The sequence below is a fragment of the Maylandia zebra genome, linkage group LG2, assembly GCF_041146795.1.
Source record: "Maylandia zebra isolate NMK-2024a linkage group LG2, Mzebra_GT3a, whole genome shotgun sequence".
Classification (NCBI taxonomy): domain Eukaryota; kingdom Metazoa; phylum Chordata; class Actinopteri; order Cichliformes; family Cichlidae; genus Maylandia; species Maylandia zebra.
The window spans coordinates 32,757,044-32,774,548 of record NC_135168.1 but is presented as its reverse complement, the minus strand read 5'-3'; the positions used below and the strand labels follow the sequence as shown (position 1 = coordinate 32,774,548).

The following is a 17,505-nucleotide window of genomic DNA, read 5'->3' as shown; positions in this document are numbered from 1 at the left end:
GTCCCCTCCTCAAGAGGGACAATGGATGCCCTAATGATCCTCTACCTAATCACATGAGCCAAGGTGTGAAAACGGGTGTAGGTCACAAGCAGCCAAGGTTTCGGGTGAGCTCATTGTGAAACCTAACCCCACCCTATCATGTGATATCCTGAGGTCAGATGGCCCAGGATGTGAGTGGGCGTTAAGGCGTCTGGGGAAGGATCTCAGAACTGGATTATAGATGGCAGACAGTTGGTGTCGTAAGCCACCGCCTCTGTTCAAAGATGGTCGATCACAGTGGACATAAATTGATTCTTTCAGTCCCTTTTGGATGTCAGTAGCTGTAAACCATGATTTGCATAGAGTAAAATGCAATTGTTTTATATATCTGTGCATTCCATCACCCGAGTCCAAGTTTGACACCAGTGGCTAGACTACCGCCTTGAGAATAAATGAGGTTTTTTTTGCTCTTTTGGTTTTGATCCTTGGATGTTTGTACAGCTGGCCAGAAGGCTGTGGCCCAAACTCTGAAGCTCAGAAGAGTTGGACTTTATCCATGCAGACCTTTGTCTGCACTCTCAGTCAAGCTCAGTCATGTATAGGTGTTTAAGGTCAGCCTGCTGCACCCAAATGATTTTTCCACAAGAGTTTTCTATATAAAAAAACTGTAGATCAAAGAAGCTAATGCGTGTTTAGGTGATAGCATTAGTACTAACACAAATGAACAAGCCTAGCAGCTATTTGTTTGTCTGTTTACAGTCAAACAAGGTTAGTCACTGTACACGACAACTCATGTTGCTTTAGAGAAAAGACTGGGGCTAATGACTAAAGCAGCTCCCTGTGCCACAGTAGCCTAAAAATGGAAACCAATTCAACTTACCCGACTGTTATCTTTTTATTCAATTAAAGAAGTGCTAAATTGATTTAATCTCAGAAATCTCTCCTGCTCCTGTCTGGCTGTATGTTCAGCGATTAAGACATAATTGATCTCCGTGTAACAGCGAGATGCGGTTGCTAGGAGATTGTTGATGTAACTGTCACTTCATTAAAATGGTGCCAGAGTCAGAATCAGTATACTGAAGGCAGTGCTGCTTGAAAAATCCCATCATAATAAAGCATGTTAAGAAAATATAAAGCCAGTCCCCTTAGCACTGTTTTCCCCCTCACCTTCCTCATGGAGGCGGCTCCCGAGCTTCCTGAGCCCGAGTACCTGCAAGAAGGCACAGAGCTGAAAGTCAGCACAAATGACTCTCACAACCTCTTCCACCAATCACAAGCAAGCGGTGAAACCGCCAAGCAACCACGGACACAAACTCACCTGTCTGTTGTGTCTGCCCTCAGTGTGTCTGCACCTCTCTGAAAAATAAATAAAAATCATTAAATAACCTCTGAAACCTTCCATAATTCTGCACGCATATTTACACTGCACTGTATAAATGAATGAATAACAGCTAAAATGAAAACACCACAGTTATAAGACTCTATAACGTGAGGATCACAGCAAAGCTGAGGATCAAGACTCATCAGCGCTGCACTGCCTTTTTTTACTGAATTGTTTTATGTTGCAGTCAAGTCTGCAGGGAAACTATTTGTGGCTAACTGCAGTGTTACGAGAATTGCTCCCAATTATAACACCACAAACATAATGACCTGAAGGGGGAGAGTGTCCCAGTAATATAACAGATATATGCTCCTGAAAAGTGACATTTTGCATTATAAACCACTTTGTTGTAACCACTTTAAATATGTTTTGATCCTAAAAAATGTATACTCCCAGGCCACTAAAGTAGGATTTTGATTTTTTTTACTTAAGCAATGGGTTTGGGTCATAAGTATTTGGACAGTAATGCTAATTTTGTAATTTTGCTTCATGCACCACTGCAGAGGATTTTTAATGAAAATACCAAACAATTATTAAAGTGCAGACTTTGCCAGGCCTTTACTGCAGTTGTTGCCACTTTTCTCTTTGGCTGTCATTGATTGACTTGGTCATTGAAGGATGTCACATTTCTTGACCTTGTGAATCTCTTGGCTTTGCAGCACGCTCGCTATTTGCACCGTGAAGTGCTGCCTGATCAGTTTTGCAGCACTCGACTGAATATGAGGAGAGAGCGTGCAGCCCTGCGCACTTCACAATTCACCCCGTTGTTTCTATGAGACGTCACATCATCAATAAACACTAGTCTGGGTCACTGGTGTCCATACATGGCCATGACATAATATTGACTCCACCATGTTAGATGGAGGATGTGGTCAAACTCTTTTAGATGTTCTCTTAGATGTGTAATCAGTGGTTTTCACCTTGGTGTTAAACCCTCCGTATTTCTATTCATGAATGCATCTCTTGATTGTAGACTTTGGCAATGACACACCTTCCTCCTCAAGAGGTTTCTTGACTTGGTTAGAGGTTGTGAAGCCAACCAAGTAAAGAAACCTCCAGTCTTTAGTTGTCTCCTGTGGTCTTTCTTGCTGAGTTTTCCAATGCATTCCTTATATTAAAGAATAACCAGATTGTACTAGAAGCTTTTTCCCATCTTCCTAAATAGTTTTTTTCAGCCCAATAAGGCCCTCCTTCATGTGCATTAACATCTCTTTGTACCTCATATTAAGAGTTCAGGGAAAAGCTACCAAATACCCCTTGAACACATAAGATCAATACTAATCTATAATTTGGCTAATTGTTTATGGAATAATGAAGGAAGATCATCTGGCAGCAAAACCCCTTGTCAGTGAATTGCCAAAATACTTTTAGGCCTCTGAAAATGCAGGTCTGCGTGGAAAAATGTCTGTAATTTTTGAACAGTTAATACAGTACTTTTGTAAAAAAAACCCTTGAAATAAAGTTGAAGGATACACTTCAACCACATTTAGCCTGTTGGATTTAAAATTCACCGAGGTGGTGTAGAGAGGCAAAATTACAAAAATTATGACAATGTCAAACACGTATGGACCTAACTATAAAAATCTAGTTGCAGCTCAGTGAATTCACTTGTGGTGTCCTTTAAAAACATCTATTTTTTAAAAATCCATTATCACAAAATATTCTTCTTAAACAAATGGGACTACTTGTGAAGCTTTCTGTGCTCAAGGGATCCTCAGATCCTGAGCCACAGTGCGACGAGATCATTAGGAGCATTTGTTGCTGGAGAGCAGGGGCTCAGTCGGGGTTTCATTATCTCATAATCCTTGCAGTCTTCCAGGAGATTTTGCAACACAAGTACTGTTGCACGTTCTTTTGCTAGCCTTATACACTGCACATCTTACAGTACATGATATGAAGAATACGTCACCTGTATGGGCAATCTAATGGCATGCAGTGTAAAAAATGTGCAAAAACTAAAAAACAAAACAAAACAAAAAATCTTCTAAATGTCTGCCGTTCAGTTTGTGTGACATTTGCCAAACTGTTGCTATGATAGAAACGAATCAGACAGAGGAAATGAGACAGACAAAACCCACGGGTCATTTAGGTTAGCATATGCTTGTTAGTGCAGGATGGTATACTTCATGTCCCACCAAACAGGTATGACTCACCACCGTGAGAAACACGCAGCCGAGAGGGTTAGAGAGGGCCGGTGTGAGCTAAGCTGTTAGCTTGCCGTGTGGTGTGTGTGCGTGTTTGTGTTTGCGTGCGTAGTGTTTTAAGCACAGTCTGTCAGTTGAGCTTGTAATTGGTCTAGCTGATGCTGAGTCATACACCTACTCACAGGGATACGTGCTCCTGTGTGTGCGCACGGGAGCGTGTGTGTTTATTCAGAATAAACTCCTATTTAGACCCAGGCGTGTCTGAGGAGATGGGGGATATTAGGATGAGTTAGGATGAGTCGTGAGATGGCTACCCTGCATACAAATGCCCTCCTTGTATGCTCGTTTGTTTTGCGCGTAGCCGCGTGCACGTGAGCTTGTTGCGCACGGGAGAAACATATGAGCTATGGAGGGGAGTGCTTCGGTGTCACTGTCTTTCCCGTCATGGGCGATGCTGACGGCCGTGCAATAACACTTATCATTGTCGCTCTCCTCTGTGTCCTCTACCTGACAAATGCACACAAACACAACCGACAGCATGTCAGAAGGTGCGAACACCGCGACCTGTCCTACAGCCACCGGCAGGTCCCTTCTCAGAGGCCCAGATGCCTCTGATGATAAGAACAAGCAATTGTAGTTATGACTTAATGCTTTTGATCAGCTTTGTGCCATGTTATTCACTAATAATAAAGCTTCCGCTACACTCAGTTTTCTGCTTCGCTTCTGAAACTCTTTTCTGTTTCTCCAAACTCTTGTTGCTTGTTGCTTATTTTCTGATCATTTTAGCACTTGATACTTAATTTCCAGACATATCTGATGTTTGATAATAAGGAGAAAGGTTTGGCTAGAAATACACAAGCATTAAAGTTAACAAAAATGAAGGTAACACGTCGGTGTTTTGTTTCAGTGCGTTTCTTAACCCTGTCTTAGAAAAACCTAGTCCTAAGACCAGTAAATCCTAACAATGGTGTAAACCAGGGGTGGGGGAACTCCAGGCCTCAAGGGCCGGTGTCCTGCAGGTTTTAGATGTGCCCTTGATCCAACACAGCTGATTTAAATGGATAGATTACCTCCTCAACATGTCTTGAAGTTCTCCAGAGGTCTGGTAATGAACTAATCATTTTATTCAGGTATGTTGACCCAGGGTGAGATCTAAAACCTGCAGGACACCGGCCCTGGTGTAAACCTTTAAATTGGTGTCTATCAGTAGTTTAGTGTTTAAAAATGGCTCAATAATCTTAAACAGCTGAGCACTGTAGTCTGAAAAAAGTTAGTAAAACAAAGTAAATAACATATTTATTAGGAAATGTTCAAACTTGAATAATACACTGATCAGGCATAATATTCTGACCACCTGCCTAATAATGTGTTGGTCGAGTCATGGACTCCACTAGACCCCTGAAATGGTGCTGTGGTGTCTGGCACCGTTGTTGTTAGCAACAGACTGTAAAAACCCTGTAGGGGCTTCATGGATCATGAAGGGTGGACCCACAGATGCTCGATTTGATTGAGATCGGTGGAATTTGGAGGCCAAGTCAACTCCTCAAACTCGTTGTGCTCCTGAAACCATTCCTGAACTATTCCTGCTTTGTGGCAGGGCGCCCTATCTTGCTGAAAGAGGCAACAGCCTTTAGGGAATACAGTTTCCATGAAAGGGTGTTTATGGTCTGCAACAATGCTCAGGTAGGTGGTACAGGTCAAAGTAACATCCACATGGATGGGAGGACCCAAGGTTTCCCAGCAGAACATTACTCCAAGCATCATCCTGCCTCCGCTGGCTCGTCTTCTTCCCACAGTGCATCCTGGTGCCAGGTGATCCTCAGGTAAGTGACGCACATGCACTTGGCCATCCACGAAATATAAAAGAAAACACGATTCATCATGTTTTTTCCATTTCTCTGTGGTCCAGTTCTGATGCTCACATGCTCTCACGTGTTGTTGTCTGTTGGACAACAACAAACTGTGATGCTCTGTGTGCACCTTTCTATCAGTACCAGGCCTTTCTCTTCCATGGTTAATGTCAGACATCAAATACATCTGGAAATTAATTATCAGGAAACAGAAAATCAAGAATCAAGTCAGAAATATAATTGCTTGTTACTTTTTGAACAATAATTGCTACTTTTGTCGATGATAGAGCAACTCTGGTTAGCAGTGAAGCAACGGAAGGCCTTGGGTTCGAATCCACTGGCCGGCTCGGGCCTGAGTTTCCTCCCCCAGTCCACAGATAAGTGGTGATTGTAACGTGGCCCTAGGTGTAGATGTGAGGATGAATGGTTTTCCATCTCTGTGTGCCTCTTGCTCCTTGCCAGCTTCGATAGGCTCCAGCACCACTTAATTTAGTTTTGAAAAGTTTATGTTTTCTTGAATGCAGGTTACTTTAACCCTGAAGCTCTTTGTGTTTTGAGCATGCTGATTTAAGATGTGTAAATGTGTTTTGGTTTCCTCTTCTTCAACTGACATTATCTTGATGACAGCACGTGTTGCTCCAAAAATTCTGTATACGTCCAGGATTAATGGTGCCTTCACAAATGTCATGCATTCATTAATGTCTACAAATGCCATCAGATGCTGGCTTTAGAATTTTGTGCTGACAGCAAAGTGGACTTCCCCTCTCTTTGGCTCCTTTATATGTTCTCCATATGACTATAAGGCTCTATCAAGAATGTCAGTCTAAATTGGTTTGACTATGGGACAGTTGTTTCACTTGGACACAGTCTGTTTTAAAATAGCTTGTGTCCTGATGAAGGTGGATAAAACTTACTCGCCCTGTATTTAAAGGCAACAATAAACGTTCAAAACTAATGTACTTACAGGCAAAGCTTCAGGTGGCTGGTCTAGGAGCAGGGTGGAGGACAGCATGGAGGGGCTGATGGGAAAACTAGGGCTGCTGGGATTACGGCTCTTACGCCTCGAGCGTCTGGTGGAATCCCGGCGGCTCTCTCTGCTCGGACCCTCGGGTTCTTCCTCGATCACCAGGATCTTGTCGTCACTAAGGTAGCGCAGGAGGGAGTTGTCTGAATCTGTATGGAAGAGGAGGGGGATTGAAGGGACATGGACATTAGATGATGGACAGGATCGATAGATTGGATGACAGTAAGAGGAAAACCACAGAGGGGGGGAGATAGCATATAAGAGCCAAAGGAGAAGCCCTGAGCAGAGCGGAAACAGACAAGACTGAATAGACCCTTACAGATAAAAACCCAACAGAAAAGGATAAAAGTGCCTCAGAGCTGTTGCATCTGACATGGCGCCACAGCTGGGGACATACATCTAATCTGTCTGCAGTGATTATGTTGATTTGGGAGGCACCACAACAACTAAATCTTGTTGGTCACAGAAAGTTTTATACTGCTTTGGCTCCACATAGACAATGCATCTTACCTAATTTGCTTCTTATCCGAACACTTAAATATTAGAAAACGAAAAAGTTACAGAGAGAACGAGAAGGAGAGGGAGAAGGGCAGAACCCCAACATTTGTATTGTGCTTTAATATTATTCATAGACTCTCTGATGGCAGAGTTGTGGATCCCCAGCTGAATACAAATTGAGTATTGCCGCAAAAAAAGGTGAAGCTGGGTAAAATCGGGAACATTGAAATATCCACATTTCCAGGGCAGCTGTATAAATGCAGTCGCTTTGCATTTATGTTCGTTTTTCACCCTGTCAGATACATACCTGGTAGATATGTATCCTCACACAACCACACCACCATGGATAACCAGAAGATGAGCTGAAATGTGTTGAGCTGAGTATGAAGCAAAGCACCAGTCTGAACAGTGTGTGTGAGGGCTGTGCTTTAGCATGTATAGGTGTTTGTGTGTGTGTACCTCGGCTCCCTCTCTTGCCCATGCTGGGTTCCTTGGCCTCGGCCATCCAGTTATATTCGGGAGGCATGGAAACGGGTCTGAGGTCACCTGGAAGTACCAATCATCAATCAGATAGTCTGCTATGGGGGAGGAACTGGAGGTGGGGTGTTTTGCAGGACGCAGCGACTAAGAGACAGAGTGGGACACAGCTGGTGGGGCAGACAGGTGGGAGCGAAGGTGTGTGCAGGTAGGGGGTTGGGCAGACTCTCGGGGGACTTACACAGCTTGCAAGGCGAGTGTCGAGTAAGGCCCCGTAATTAGGCTGAATTTATATTTTGTTGTCACTTAATTTCATTCGTATTTCAACAAAGCTTGACGGTGTCTTGAGTCACTCATTTCTTTATATTTTGCTTCCAAGGAGTCAGATTTTTGTGCAATTTTTAAAAGTGGCCTTGAGCAATAGTTCTCCAGCCTTTCTTGAGGTCTATCAAAGTTTTTCTTAGGACTTTGGCTGCTTTGTCAATCATTTGCAGTCCAGTACTGATACCTGAAAACGTGCGAGATCCTTCCTGCCGATGCCAAACAATGTTGGCCACAAATATTCTGTAAACAACACAACCCTGCTGGGTGACTCACGATGCCATCTCACAGCAGTGTGGGGCCAAGCTGGTGGCCATCATGAGGAGGAGGTCTCAGGCGTTTGTGCGTGTGTTCGGTTTATCCACAGCTACTGAGGCCCCCCTTTGTTAAACGAATAAACTGTTAAATTGCCACTATCTCAGACTTTAATCATCCAATCCAAGAAACGACACCAAACGAGAATCAGTAGCAGAATAAACTGTTTCCCCGTTTAAGGGTTAATAAACATGTTTCATAATGGTATAAGATTTATTGTCATCCACTGAAAAACCGTAGAAACTCAGCTATATTCAGCGGCAGGTATTCCAGGATGTGGCAGTTGAAAGCTGGGTTTATAGCTTTACATGTCACTTTGCACAACCTGTGCATAACAAGGCAAAAAACCACGAGGATGCTCCTGGTTGTGCTTGAAACCTTGAACTCTAACCGAACACAGCTAACAGTATCACAGGTCACTTTCTTTCACCAGTGATGACAGCTCAGTTTGAAGCAAAAATTTTATGTTTTCTTCCTACAAAAATCGAGGTCCACGGTGAGATCACAAAGTGCACAGTGCAGAAGAGACAAAACAAACATCGATCTAAAAATAGCAGCTGCACTGGAAGTGGCCCAGAGGTGCACGAGAAGATTACTTTGAAAGGGAAACTGATTAAATTCAAATCAGGCATGTTGTCTGTTCATAATGCCATGGTCCTGCAACTTCATTTAGCAATCCCCTCTCTTTGCCTTTGGAGGTATAGAAAATGCTAGCATATTCCACTATAGTATAGATATCCATGCTAGCATGTTAGCTGCTATTGACATTGCTAAAGTATATACTGTTGCACTCATGTCTGACATGACAGGTATTTTTTTAACCCATCATTTCTTTCTCAGCCACCATCCTGGTAAAGATTTGTCATGCTGTTTTGCCTGGCACAAAACGACACATGAAACATACGAGGACATTCTTGCATATGTAATCGCTAATATTAGTTTCATTTTGCCACTGTGCTCTCAGACTGCCTTGCTAAAGAGATGATAAAGTAATGTTGCCTTCTGACTCAGCTTCAATGACCCTCATCCTGCATGCCATATAGCTGTGCCTGAATAAACTCAGAGGAAGGGTGCATTACAGGAAGCTTTGGAAGTGATCTGGAACGAGGGTGGACACAGGTGGTGGGGCAGACAGGGAGCTGGAGACAGTTTATTTGGATTGACTGTTTGGCGTGTGATTTTGTTTTGCTTTTGGCACATGTGTCCGCCGGAAAATGACACAAAGGAGCAGAGCCATGAAGCGGGTGATGAACAAACATATAAGGAGGAGCTCTGAGAGCATGGTGAAAAGAAAAGGTGAGAGAGCTTGTGGGAGAAAGCATGATTTTTTTTTTCCCATTACAAACACAGACCCAGAGCCATTCCTGCTCCATCCATGCCGCCTGGTCACGCTTGACCTCTTACCGTGGGTAGGGGTCTTATCTCGCCGACGAACCCCCGTATTGCGACCCCTGTCATAGTCAGGTCCCGGCGGTCCATCTCCTTCCAGCAAGGAGAAGTACTGACCGCTGTCCTGGTCCAGGTAGTAACTGACCGCCTCTGAACCTTTAGAGCCCGACTGGGAGCTAACGCTGTAGCGGCTGATGTCGTCACATGACATCAGACCCATCTCCTCCCTGGGGAGAGACAGCACAGCTTGTCATCACCGCTGTCATGAGTGTACTCATCATCGTTGTATCATAATAATCAATGTAATGGTCATCATCAGACATCTGCCTGTGTGTGAGGCTGACCTGGTGCTATAGAGTCCGGAAACAGGAGAGAGGATATAGACGTCCTGCATGCTGGGGGCATCCATTTTGGACATGCCCAAAGTTCCACCGGGTGTAGGTGAGGTGCTGGTGGGGCTGGTCGGGACCGGCTGAAGAGAGAGAACAGAAGAACAGAGAGAAAGGACGAGTCTTTAATGGGAGGATGGTGAGGGATCTCAGAGCACAACCTGCAGTAAGTGAGCATTAGAGCTTTCCCTGCTTCACAGAAAAACAAACAAGCACACAGTTTACGGTCCTACAAGGGAATGGAGCCTTTTATTTGTGATATCCTGCTCGCGCTGCACCTGGCATTTGTTTTAAGAGCGAATCACAAACAAGAGCGTTATCTCCACACCGCTGTCATGTCGCCTATGTTGTTTTTCCCTTTTTAAATACCTGCCTACCCCAAGTTCAGTCACTTCACCACCCTGTCATTTTGTCTCAAGCCTCTTCGTTCACACAGGCCTCTCCACGTCTGTTCCCATGACAACCCCTCCTTCTCCCATGCTCTCTTTGCTCTTCCTCGGTTCTCACCCCTCTGTAAACCCCTCCCTGCATCCCGTGCCACAAGAAAAAGCGGGGACAGAGGGAAAGTAGTGTAGCCTCCTACCTATGCTTGACTCAAGGACACCCATTTGTTACGGAGTCCTCCGTGAGGAGAGGATGCCTCACCTCTGATGTCACTGCGACTCAGTCCAAGTTTATAAACAAATTATATTAATTCTCAGACAAAACAGTCGGGGGTGGCAAATGCTTAGCTCGTGCCGCCACCCCTCCACCCCTGAGGAAGAGGCTTACAGATTTAGAAAAATGAAGTGTTTTACTGTCAGAGGAGTACGCTCCATTTTAGACGGAGACGACACAAGTGAAGACAGATAAACAGATATGAAGCCTGAGCAACGGCAAAGTGGGCAGTGCTCCCATTACGAAAGCCCGTGGTTTCATCATTTCATCAGCAGCGTATTAATCAAATTCATTTCATATTCCAAACTTTCCATCCTCTCCCCTCTCTCTCCCTCGCCTCTATCCCCCAGGCTGCCTCTGTCTTCCTCTTCTCTCTCCCGCACAGCCCTCCACTCATAAAGGCAGCTTACAGTAAGACGGCTTCACGATAAATAATGAAGGCGAGCTGGGAAGAGAACGACATGAGAAAGCAAATGAAATAGGACAAAGAGAGAAAGGGAAAGAGTGCTAGAGAGTGAGAGAGAGCACGAGAGACAAAGAGGGAAAGAGGTGGGGGAGCTGTGCAGTTTGGTGACTCGAACTGAGTCTGAAAACAGTAATTTAGTGATTACAGCCCACTGCTCCCTGCAAGGGAAAGGGATTGGGGGTAGAAGTAGGGAGAGATGGGAGTAACACAGCAGGAGAAATTCTAGTCTGTTAAAACAACACTTAAAGCATTTGACCCCCGCTGTGTCCACTCTAGACTACCTAAGAATCTACCACTAAAACCTTTCCCAGACCAATTTTCCTAGCCCCCCCCCCCCCACACACACACACACACACACACACGACAAAGTAAAGGCCTTAAACGCTTAAGAATGTTTCAAAAAAGGGGAGTTATTAAATTGAATGTTTTACCATTCCTTGGATTCTTTTACTGAGTTAAGTTCAGTGAGCCTGTAATTTTCAAGTCACAATAGGCCTTATCCACTGCAGACAATTTGGTGTGTTAGAGTATAAAAAGCGTCCATGTTTCACAGGAAGCCATGCCGTTTATCGTTCATCCGGATGTCAAACACTGCTGCACTGCCTGATATGTCAGAGTGTCGTTTCCTGCCTGTTCCTTGGTTGTAGACAAGTTTTTTTTAAAAAGTGCCAATATAGTAAAATGCGACACCAAGCAGTCCTTTACAGTGAGACTGTGGAACTGGCCCAAAACAGGTGACGCCCACACTGGCACAAAAAGACACCTTGTGTGTAATTTCTGATATTACACACTTTAATGAAATGGCAGTATTTGACCCGGCTGAAATATCAGGAAAGTCACCTTTGGTGTATCAAAATAACAACATAATGCCATTGAATAAAGCTATGTAACGCCATATTCAACTCAATTCAGTTTTATTTATATAGATACTTCATATTGTGGGGTAAAGATCCTACAATAAAAAATGGCCTGTATTTGTATAGTGCTTTACTAGTCCCTAAGGACCCCAAAGCGCTTTACACATCCAGTCATTCACACACTGGTGATGGCAAGCTACGTTGTAGCCACAGCCACCCTGGGGCGCACTGACAGAGGCAAGGCTGCCGGACACTGGCGCCACCGGGCCCTCTGATCACCACCAGTAGGCAACAGGTGAAGTGTCTTGCCCAAGGACACAACGACCGAAACTATCCAAGCCGGGGCTTGAACCGGCAACCTTCCGATTACAAGGCAAACTCTTGAGCCACGATCGCCCCAGAGAGAAAACCCTAACAATCATATGACCCTCTATGAGCAAACACTTGGCAAAAGGAAAAAACTCCCTTTTAACAGGAAGAAACCTCCAGCAGAACCAGGCTCCCGGAGAGAGGACAGTTTAGATCTGCACTAACATTTATGTTCGATCAGCACAATAAACATGTTTTGACTAGAACTAAACTGTCATCACACCTTCACATTTTCCACATGATGTGTAAATATCACACAAGTAATTTGTGTTCTTGATAACAATCAGTATGTTGACATACGTGAAATGTGCAGCAATTCTTTCACACCCGATAAACGTTAACATGAGGGTTCCCGATGGTTAGGGACAAATGCAATCGCATGGCAAGATGCTGTAAACAGACCAAACTTCAGTCACGAGAACAACTGAGCAACAACATGGGAATAGAGCAGCTGCAAGAGAATTGAACATTAATGAATCAATGATAGGGAAGTGGAGGAAGCAAGAAAAATGAGTTGAGTAAAGTTTGACTTATCTGACTGTTTTGTTTTGCTTAACGCGCCTTATAATCCGGTGCTCCTTATGGTCCGAAAAATACAGTACTAATCTAAACTTAAACTCAGCTATAACATTTACAGACAAATCTAAAATGTGCTGAAATAATAAACATTCAATCATAAGCACAGAAGTTATAAGCTACAGTGACTGATAAATAATGATAAATAAGCCATACTGTGACCCAGAGGGACACTCATGTCCACTTCATTATAGAAACCTGTTCAGCTGGTTGTTAATGCAAAAATCTATCTATCAGCCAATCACATGGCAGCAACTCAATGCATTTAGGAATTAGGCATGGTCAAGGTGCCCCGCTGAAGTTCAAATCAAGCATCAGAATGGGAAAGAAAAGTGATTTAAGTGACATTGAACCTGGCATGGCTGTTTATGCTACTCAAATAATCTCTTGTATACAACCAAGTTATACAGCAGAGCATCTCTGAACGCACAACACGTCGAGCATTGAAGCAGATGCCACTCTTTCAGCTAAGAACAAGCTATTGAGACTACAAATTGCACAGGCTCCCCAAACCTGGATAATTGAAGTTTGGAAAAATGCAGCCGGGTCTCATGAGTCTTGATTTCTGCTGCAACACTTGGAGTGGCAGGGACAGAATTTGGTGTGAAACAATGAGAAAACATGGATCCATCCTGCCTTGCATCAATGGTTCAGGCAGCTCATGGTTTAATAATATGAGAGATATTCTCCTGGCCCCTAACTATCAACTGAGCATTGTTTAAATGTCACAGCCCTATTTGAGGATTCTTGCTGACCATGTCTATCCCTTTGTGACAACAGTGTACCCATCTCCTGATGGCTGGATAACCCACCGTGTCAAAAAGCTCAAATGGATCCGTTTTTTGGGGGGATGCGGCGGACAGGATGTGCAAGAATCTGCTGCAAATGTTTTAAGCTATCATGTCAGTATGGCCCAATATCCCCCCCAGTATTAGCAAAGTGTACATAATGAAGTGGCCAGTGACTATATTTAAAGCAAGCCCATGTGGAAAAAATAGAAATGGCATATACCGATGTGTCAAATTAACAGTGTGACATTTGGAGAAATGTAATTATTTGCTTTAATGCCTCTAGTTAGATGAAGAGATTGATACCACTCATATGACTGCACTGAGTATGAAACTAGGAGCTGAAAACACCACACAGCACAATAACAGACCAAAAGAACGACTTGTGATTATTAAAAAAATAATAGAAATCAATAACTTCCCTCGCACTCAGCTAGCCAATCAATTAAGAGCTTCACTGCCAATACATGTTGCTCAAAATAGCAGGTTTTTATCAAGAGTAATGGTTTATATGTCTGAGCATGTAACAGGTTTGTGAAAGCAGGGTCACAGGCAACGTGTGGCGCATGTGTGACCTGTGACGTGGATGCTCTCAGTAACACATACATGTTGCAGCAGCCCAGAAGACATTCATGCAAGAATGCACGCATGCGGTATGCATCATCACGGTAATCCTCGTGTTCTCTTTTAAAACCCTTTCACATGTAATGACAGTGAATCATCAAATTGCTTTTACTCCTTCCTGCTGCTCACAAACCGGCACACACATAGAAAGAACGAGAGAGAGAGCAAAGGAGAGAGATATGTCATTATTTAGTAGAATAAAAGACGTTGCCATGGAAGGATTTCGGGAGCTTGGAATCACATGATAACATGCCGAGATAAATTGTTTCCTTTGTGGATTCAGTTATAATCCAGCTGTACATTTGCCACATTTCAGCTAAACTTTGCAGCCCTTACAATTCATCCTCCAAAATTGAGCTCAGAGGTGCGAGTGCGCATGTCTTCTCTATGTGTGTTTGATTTGGAAGCGTGCATGTACAGTAATGCATCCAAAAACCAGCGCTTACACAGTGAAGTGACCCAGTTCCCTCGCCTCTCAAAGGAGCAACGGGTCCGATGACGGGGAATCATCTCTCCGCATGCATGCACAAACACATACAGTAACACACTTGCTCCGACACCCAGATGGACAAGCGTGCATGCGGCCAAGCTCAGCAATGTGCGCACACCCACCTCTCTCCACCGCACACACACACACATGCTCACACACAAACAGGCTGTTTAGCAAGATATTTTGGATTCAGTGAATTATCTACAGTATTTGCTGAGTAGCAGCTCTTGTTTCAGAGCCAGTGGAGCTGCCTGTAGTTGCTTATGAATAATTAAGAGATCCAGTCTTTCTGAGAGAGAACAAAACTAAAACACTCCTTTCTTCTCTTCTCCAGCAGATATCTCTGCGCTCTGATCTGGGCCCCTCATGGCGCGTTTATGTCTAAGCAGTCCATCAGAGTAGAATTCCCACAATCCCCTGCTATTGCATAAATATAACAATAGGCTCCTGATGACAACTCGGGGGCCGTGATAACAAGGCAGCAACCTGGAAACGAGAAGAGTCTTTTACCTTGTTATGATCTTTCACCTTGTGGTGATGAAGTTGAGCGCTATTGCACATCGCTACCCAGAAGCTGCAAGTTCTGCATAAATATACACTTGCATGCATGCCACCTAATAATGCAGTTATATGCTCACAGAAAGCACAGAATAAAAAAGGAGCATACGAAAAAATAAAAACAAACAAAAAAAACCTCAAAAAGCTAAAGAGCAGCTGAACAGAGATCAAAGCATACATGTAGCATGTAAATGAATTAGCCTGATGCTGAGATAAAAATAGCAGCCGTGCAACACAGGATCTTGACAAAACATTTGGCGCTTCAGAGAGCACTCAGGCAGCATCAGACTAGCCCTCGCCTCACCCCTCCGTCCGTCTCGGCACAGCTCGTTCTTTCTGTGTGCCTAAATTGCTCAGTGATATTTCTGGGCGGCGAGTGACAGATTAACAAAGTATTTGCCCTTAAGTGAAATGTGTACACCCACTACGAGCTGCGAGACTTCAAACAGGCGTTCCACCTTTAAGATCTACAGTACATTAAAAATTTACTCGTCTTTGACAACGAGACGATCTCTGGGGCAAAGGTTGAATGAATCGGGACTAAAGTCTCAATAAATCTGAATGTGAGCAGGAGGGGAGTGGGATGGGGACCCCTCGGATGACCTTTTGTTGCCTAAACTCTTTCTCTCCAGCATAAAACTTTAGGCCACGTTGCGCTATTTACATCCTTTACACAAGATCGAAATAAAGTGCAGATTTAATTAGGTAGTTTACTCTCCACTGCTATGATTTTTTAGCATTATTGCTGTTTAACAAAAAAAAAGCAAGCCTTCTGTATGCCTAAATTCTCTTCAGGTTGAGCATTAGCTGCCTACGCATTTGTGAATGGCTTTGAACGCTGCCAGCAGTGTGGCAAATGGTAAAAAAGATTTCTTAAATGCTCAACGGAAGGACTGATACAAGGTCAATCAGGGAATAAGTTTCTTTTAAAACAATATTCGTTTAAAATGCCAGGAGCAGAATGCAGAGTGTGGGCAGTAAAAGCAAGAGTGAGAGTGAGTCAAAGATGGAAGTACTACACAGGTTACTACATGTGAATTTACACTGTAGCTGTCGAGTGTGCTGATAAGGATGCATGAGACTAAACAGAAGGGGAGTAATACAAGTAATACAAGTTTCTGACATCTCCGTTCACATTTTAGTCACAGTAATTCTTCAAACTGAGTCTGACCGTTTGTCCGGTCAGCATGCGAGACATTAATGCGTCTGTGAGTTGTGCTGGTGTTTACCTGCAGGCCCAGTGGTTTCCAGCGGACGTTCCTGAGCAGAGCTGGTGTGGAGCTCAGGGTGTTCTGGGGCCTTTTCTTCAGCGTGAGGATGACTCCACATGGGTCCTCTCTTAGAGCATTCACCAGGTTCTTCAGTTGCCAGCCCACCTGAGAAACACACATACCAGGCTCCCGAAACGACTGCTGCAAACTGCTACACAATGAATCAGGCTCATCTGAATCTGTTGTGGAAAACCACCATGCACAGCAGCAGATATAGGACTGACTGCTGCTGCAAACCACCACACACATGCTTTTGATACTGCTTGTCCAAAAGAGTGTATGTTTCTAGGACATATTATAAATTTTTTTTTTCCAGACAGAGAGTAATAATAGTATGAAAGAAATTATTAGAAAAGCCACTGGAGCAGCTCTAGTATACAGCTTAGACAAACCAGCATCCTGTGAGGAACTTCTGTTTTAAATGTCCAATAGATAGATATCATCACTGCCAGCCAGTTCCATTCATGTTATACACAAATATTCCCTACAAAGATAGAATTATCTAACATGCTAACTTCATACCTACCTAAATAGTACCTGCTAGCTTTCAAAATATCACCTGCTTTCACTCTCTGGTATGTCTGTCTTGTAAGATTTGTTAATGTGATTGGTCAAAATTGGTTAGTTGACACGCAGTGATGGACAGCTAAGTTTATTTTTCACTAGTGCCTGGCCTTATCCGAAAACTTTCCAAGCATGATTTCCAGCCAAGTTGACTTTCAGTCCGTTTTCTTCTGCACTCAGTGTCACAGGGTTGCTGTAGCCTATGCCAGCTGTCATAAGGCAAAAGGCAGGGTTGCCAGTTTGTGGCAGGGCTAACAAATTGAGACAGAAAAATTTTACAGTCACATTCACACCTATGGCCAATTTAGAATCCCCAATTAAACCAATATGCATTTTTACTGTGGAAGCAAGTCAGATTACCCGGAAAGAACCCACAGGTGTGCATGTAATACCATCTATAATAAACCTATAATTTGCAATTTCTGAAACTAGTTACCAAATTAGTTTAGAGTTTGCTATTTAACTCAAAGCTAAAATTCGATGTAGTCTAATACAAGCACGTCTAACCTAAAAGGAAA

At 43.6% G+C, this 17,505-nt stretch overlaps 1 protein-coding gene across 1 annotated transcript in view; it reads right to left on the bottom strand.

Annotated features, from left to right (window-relative positions):
* si:ch211-26b3.4 (connector enhancer of kinase suppressor of ras 2) overlaps window positions 1–17,505 on the bottom strand; it is a 67,312-nt gene that overhangs the window by 17,047 nt on the left and 32,760 nt on the right. Inside the window, exons 9-15 of the mRNA XM_012922452.4 lie at window positions 16,382–16,528; window positions 9,723–9,850; window positions 9,394–9,605; window positions 7,336–7,422; window positions 6,319–6,527; window positions 1,298–1,335; window positions 1,147–1,189 (exon numbers count right to left, since the gene is read on the bottom strand). Coding sequence (XP_012777906.3) covers window positions 1,147–1,189; window positions 1,298–1,335; window positions 6,319–6,527; window positions 7,336–7,422; window positions 9,394–9,605; window positions 9,723–9,850; window positions 16,382–16,528 — 864 coding nt within the window. The remainder of the gene's footprint in view (window positions 1–1,146; window positions 1,190–1,297; window positions 1,336–6,318; window positions 6,528–7,335; window positions 7,423–9,393; window positions 9,606–9,722; window positions 9,851–16,381; window positions 16,529–17,505) is intronic.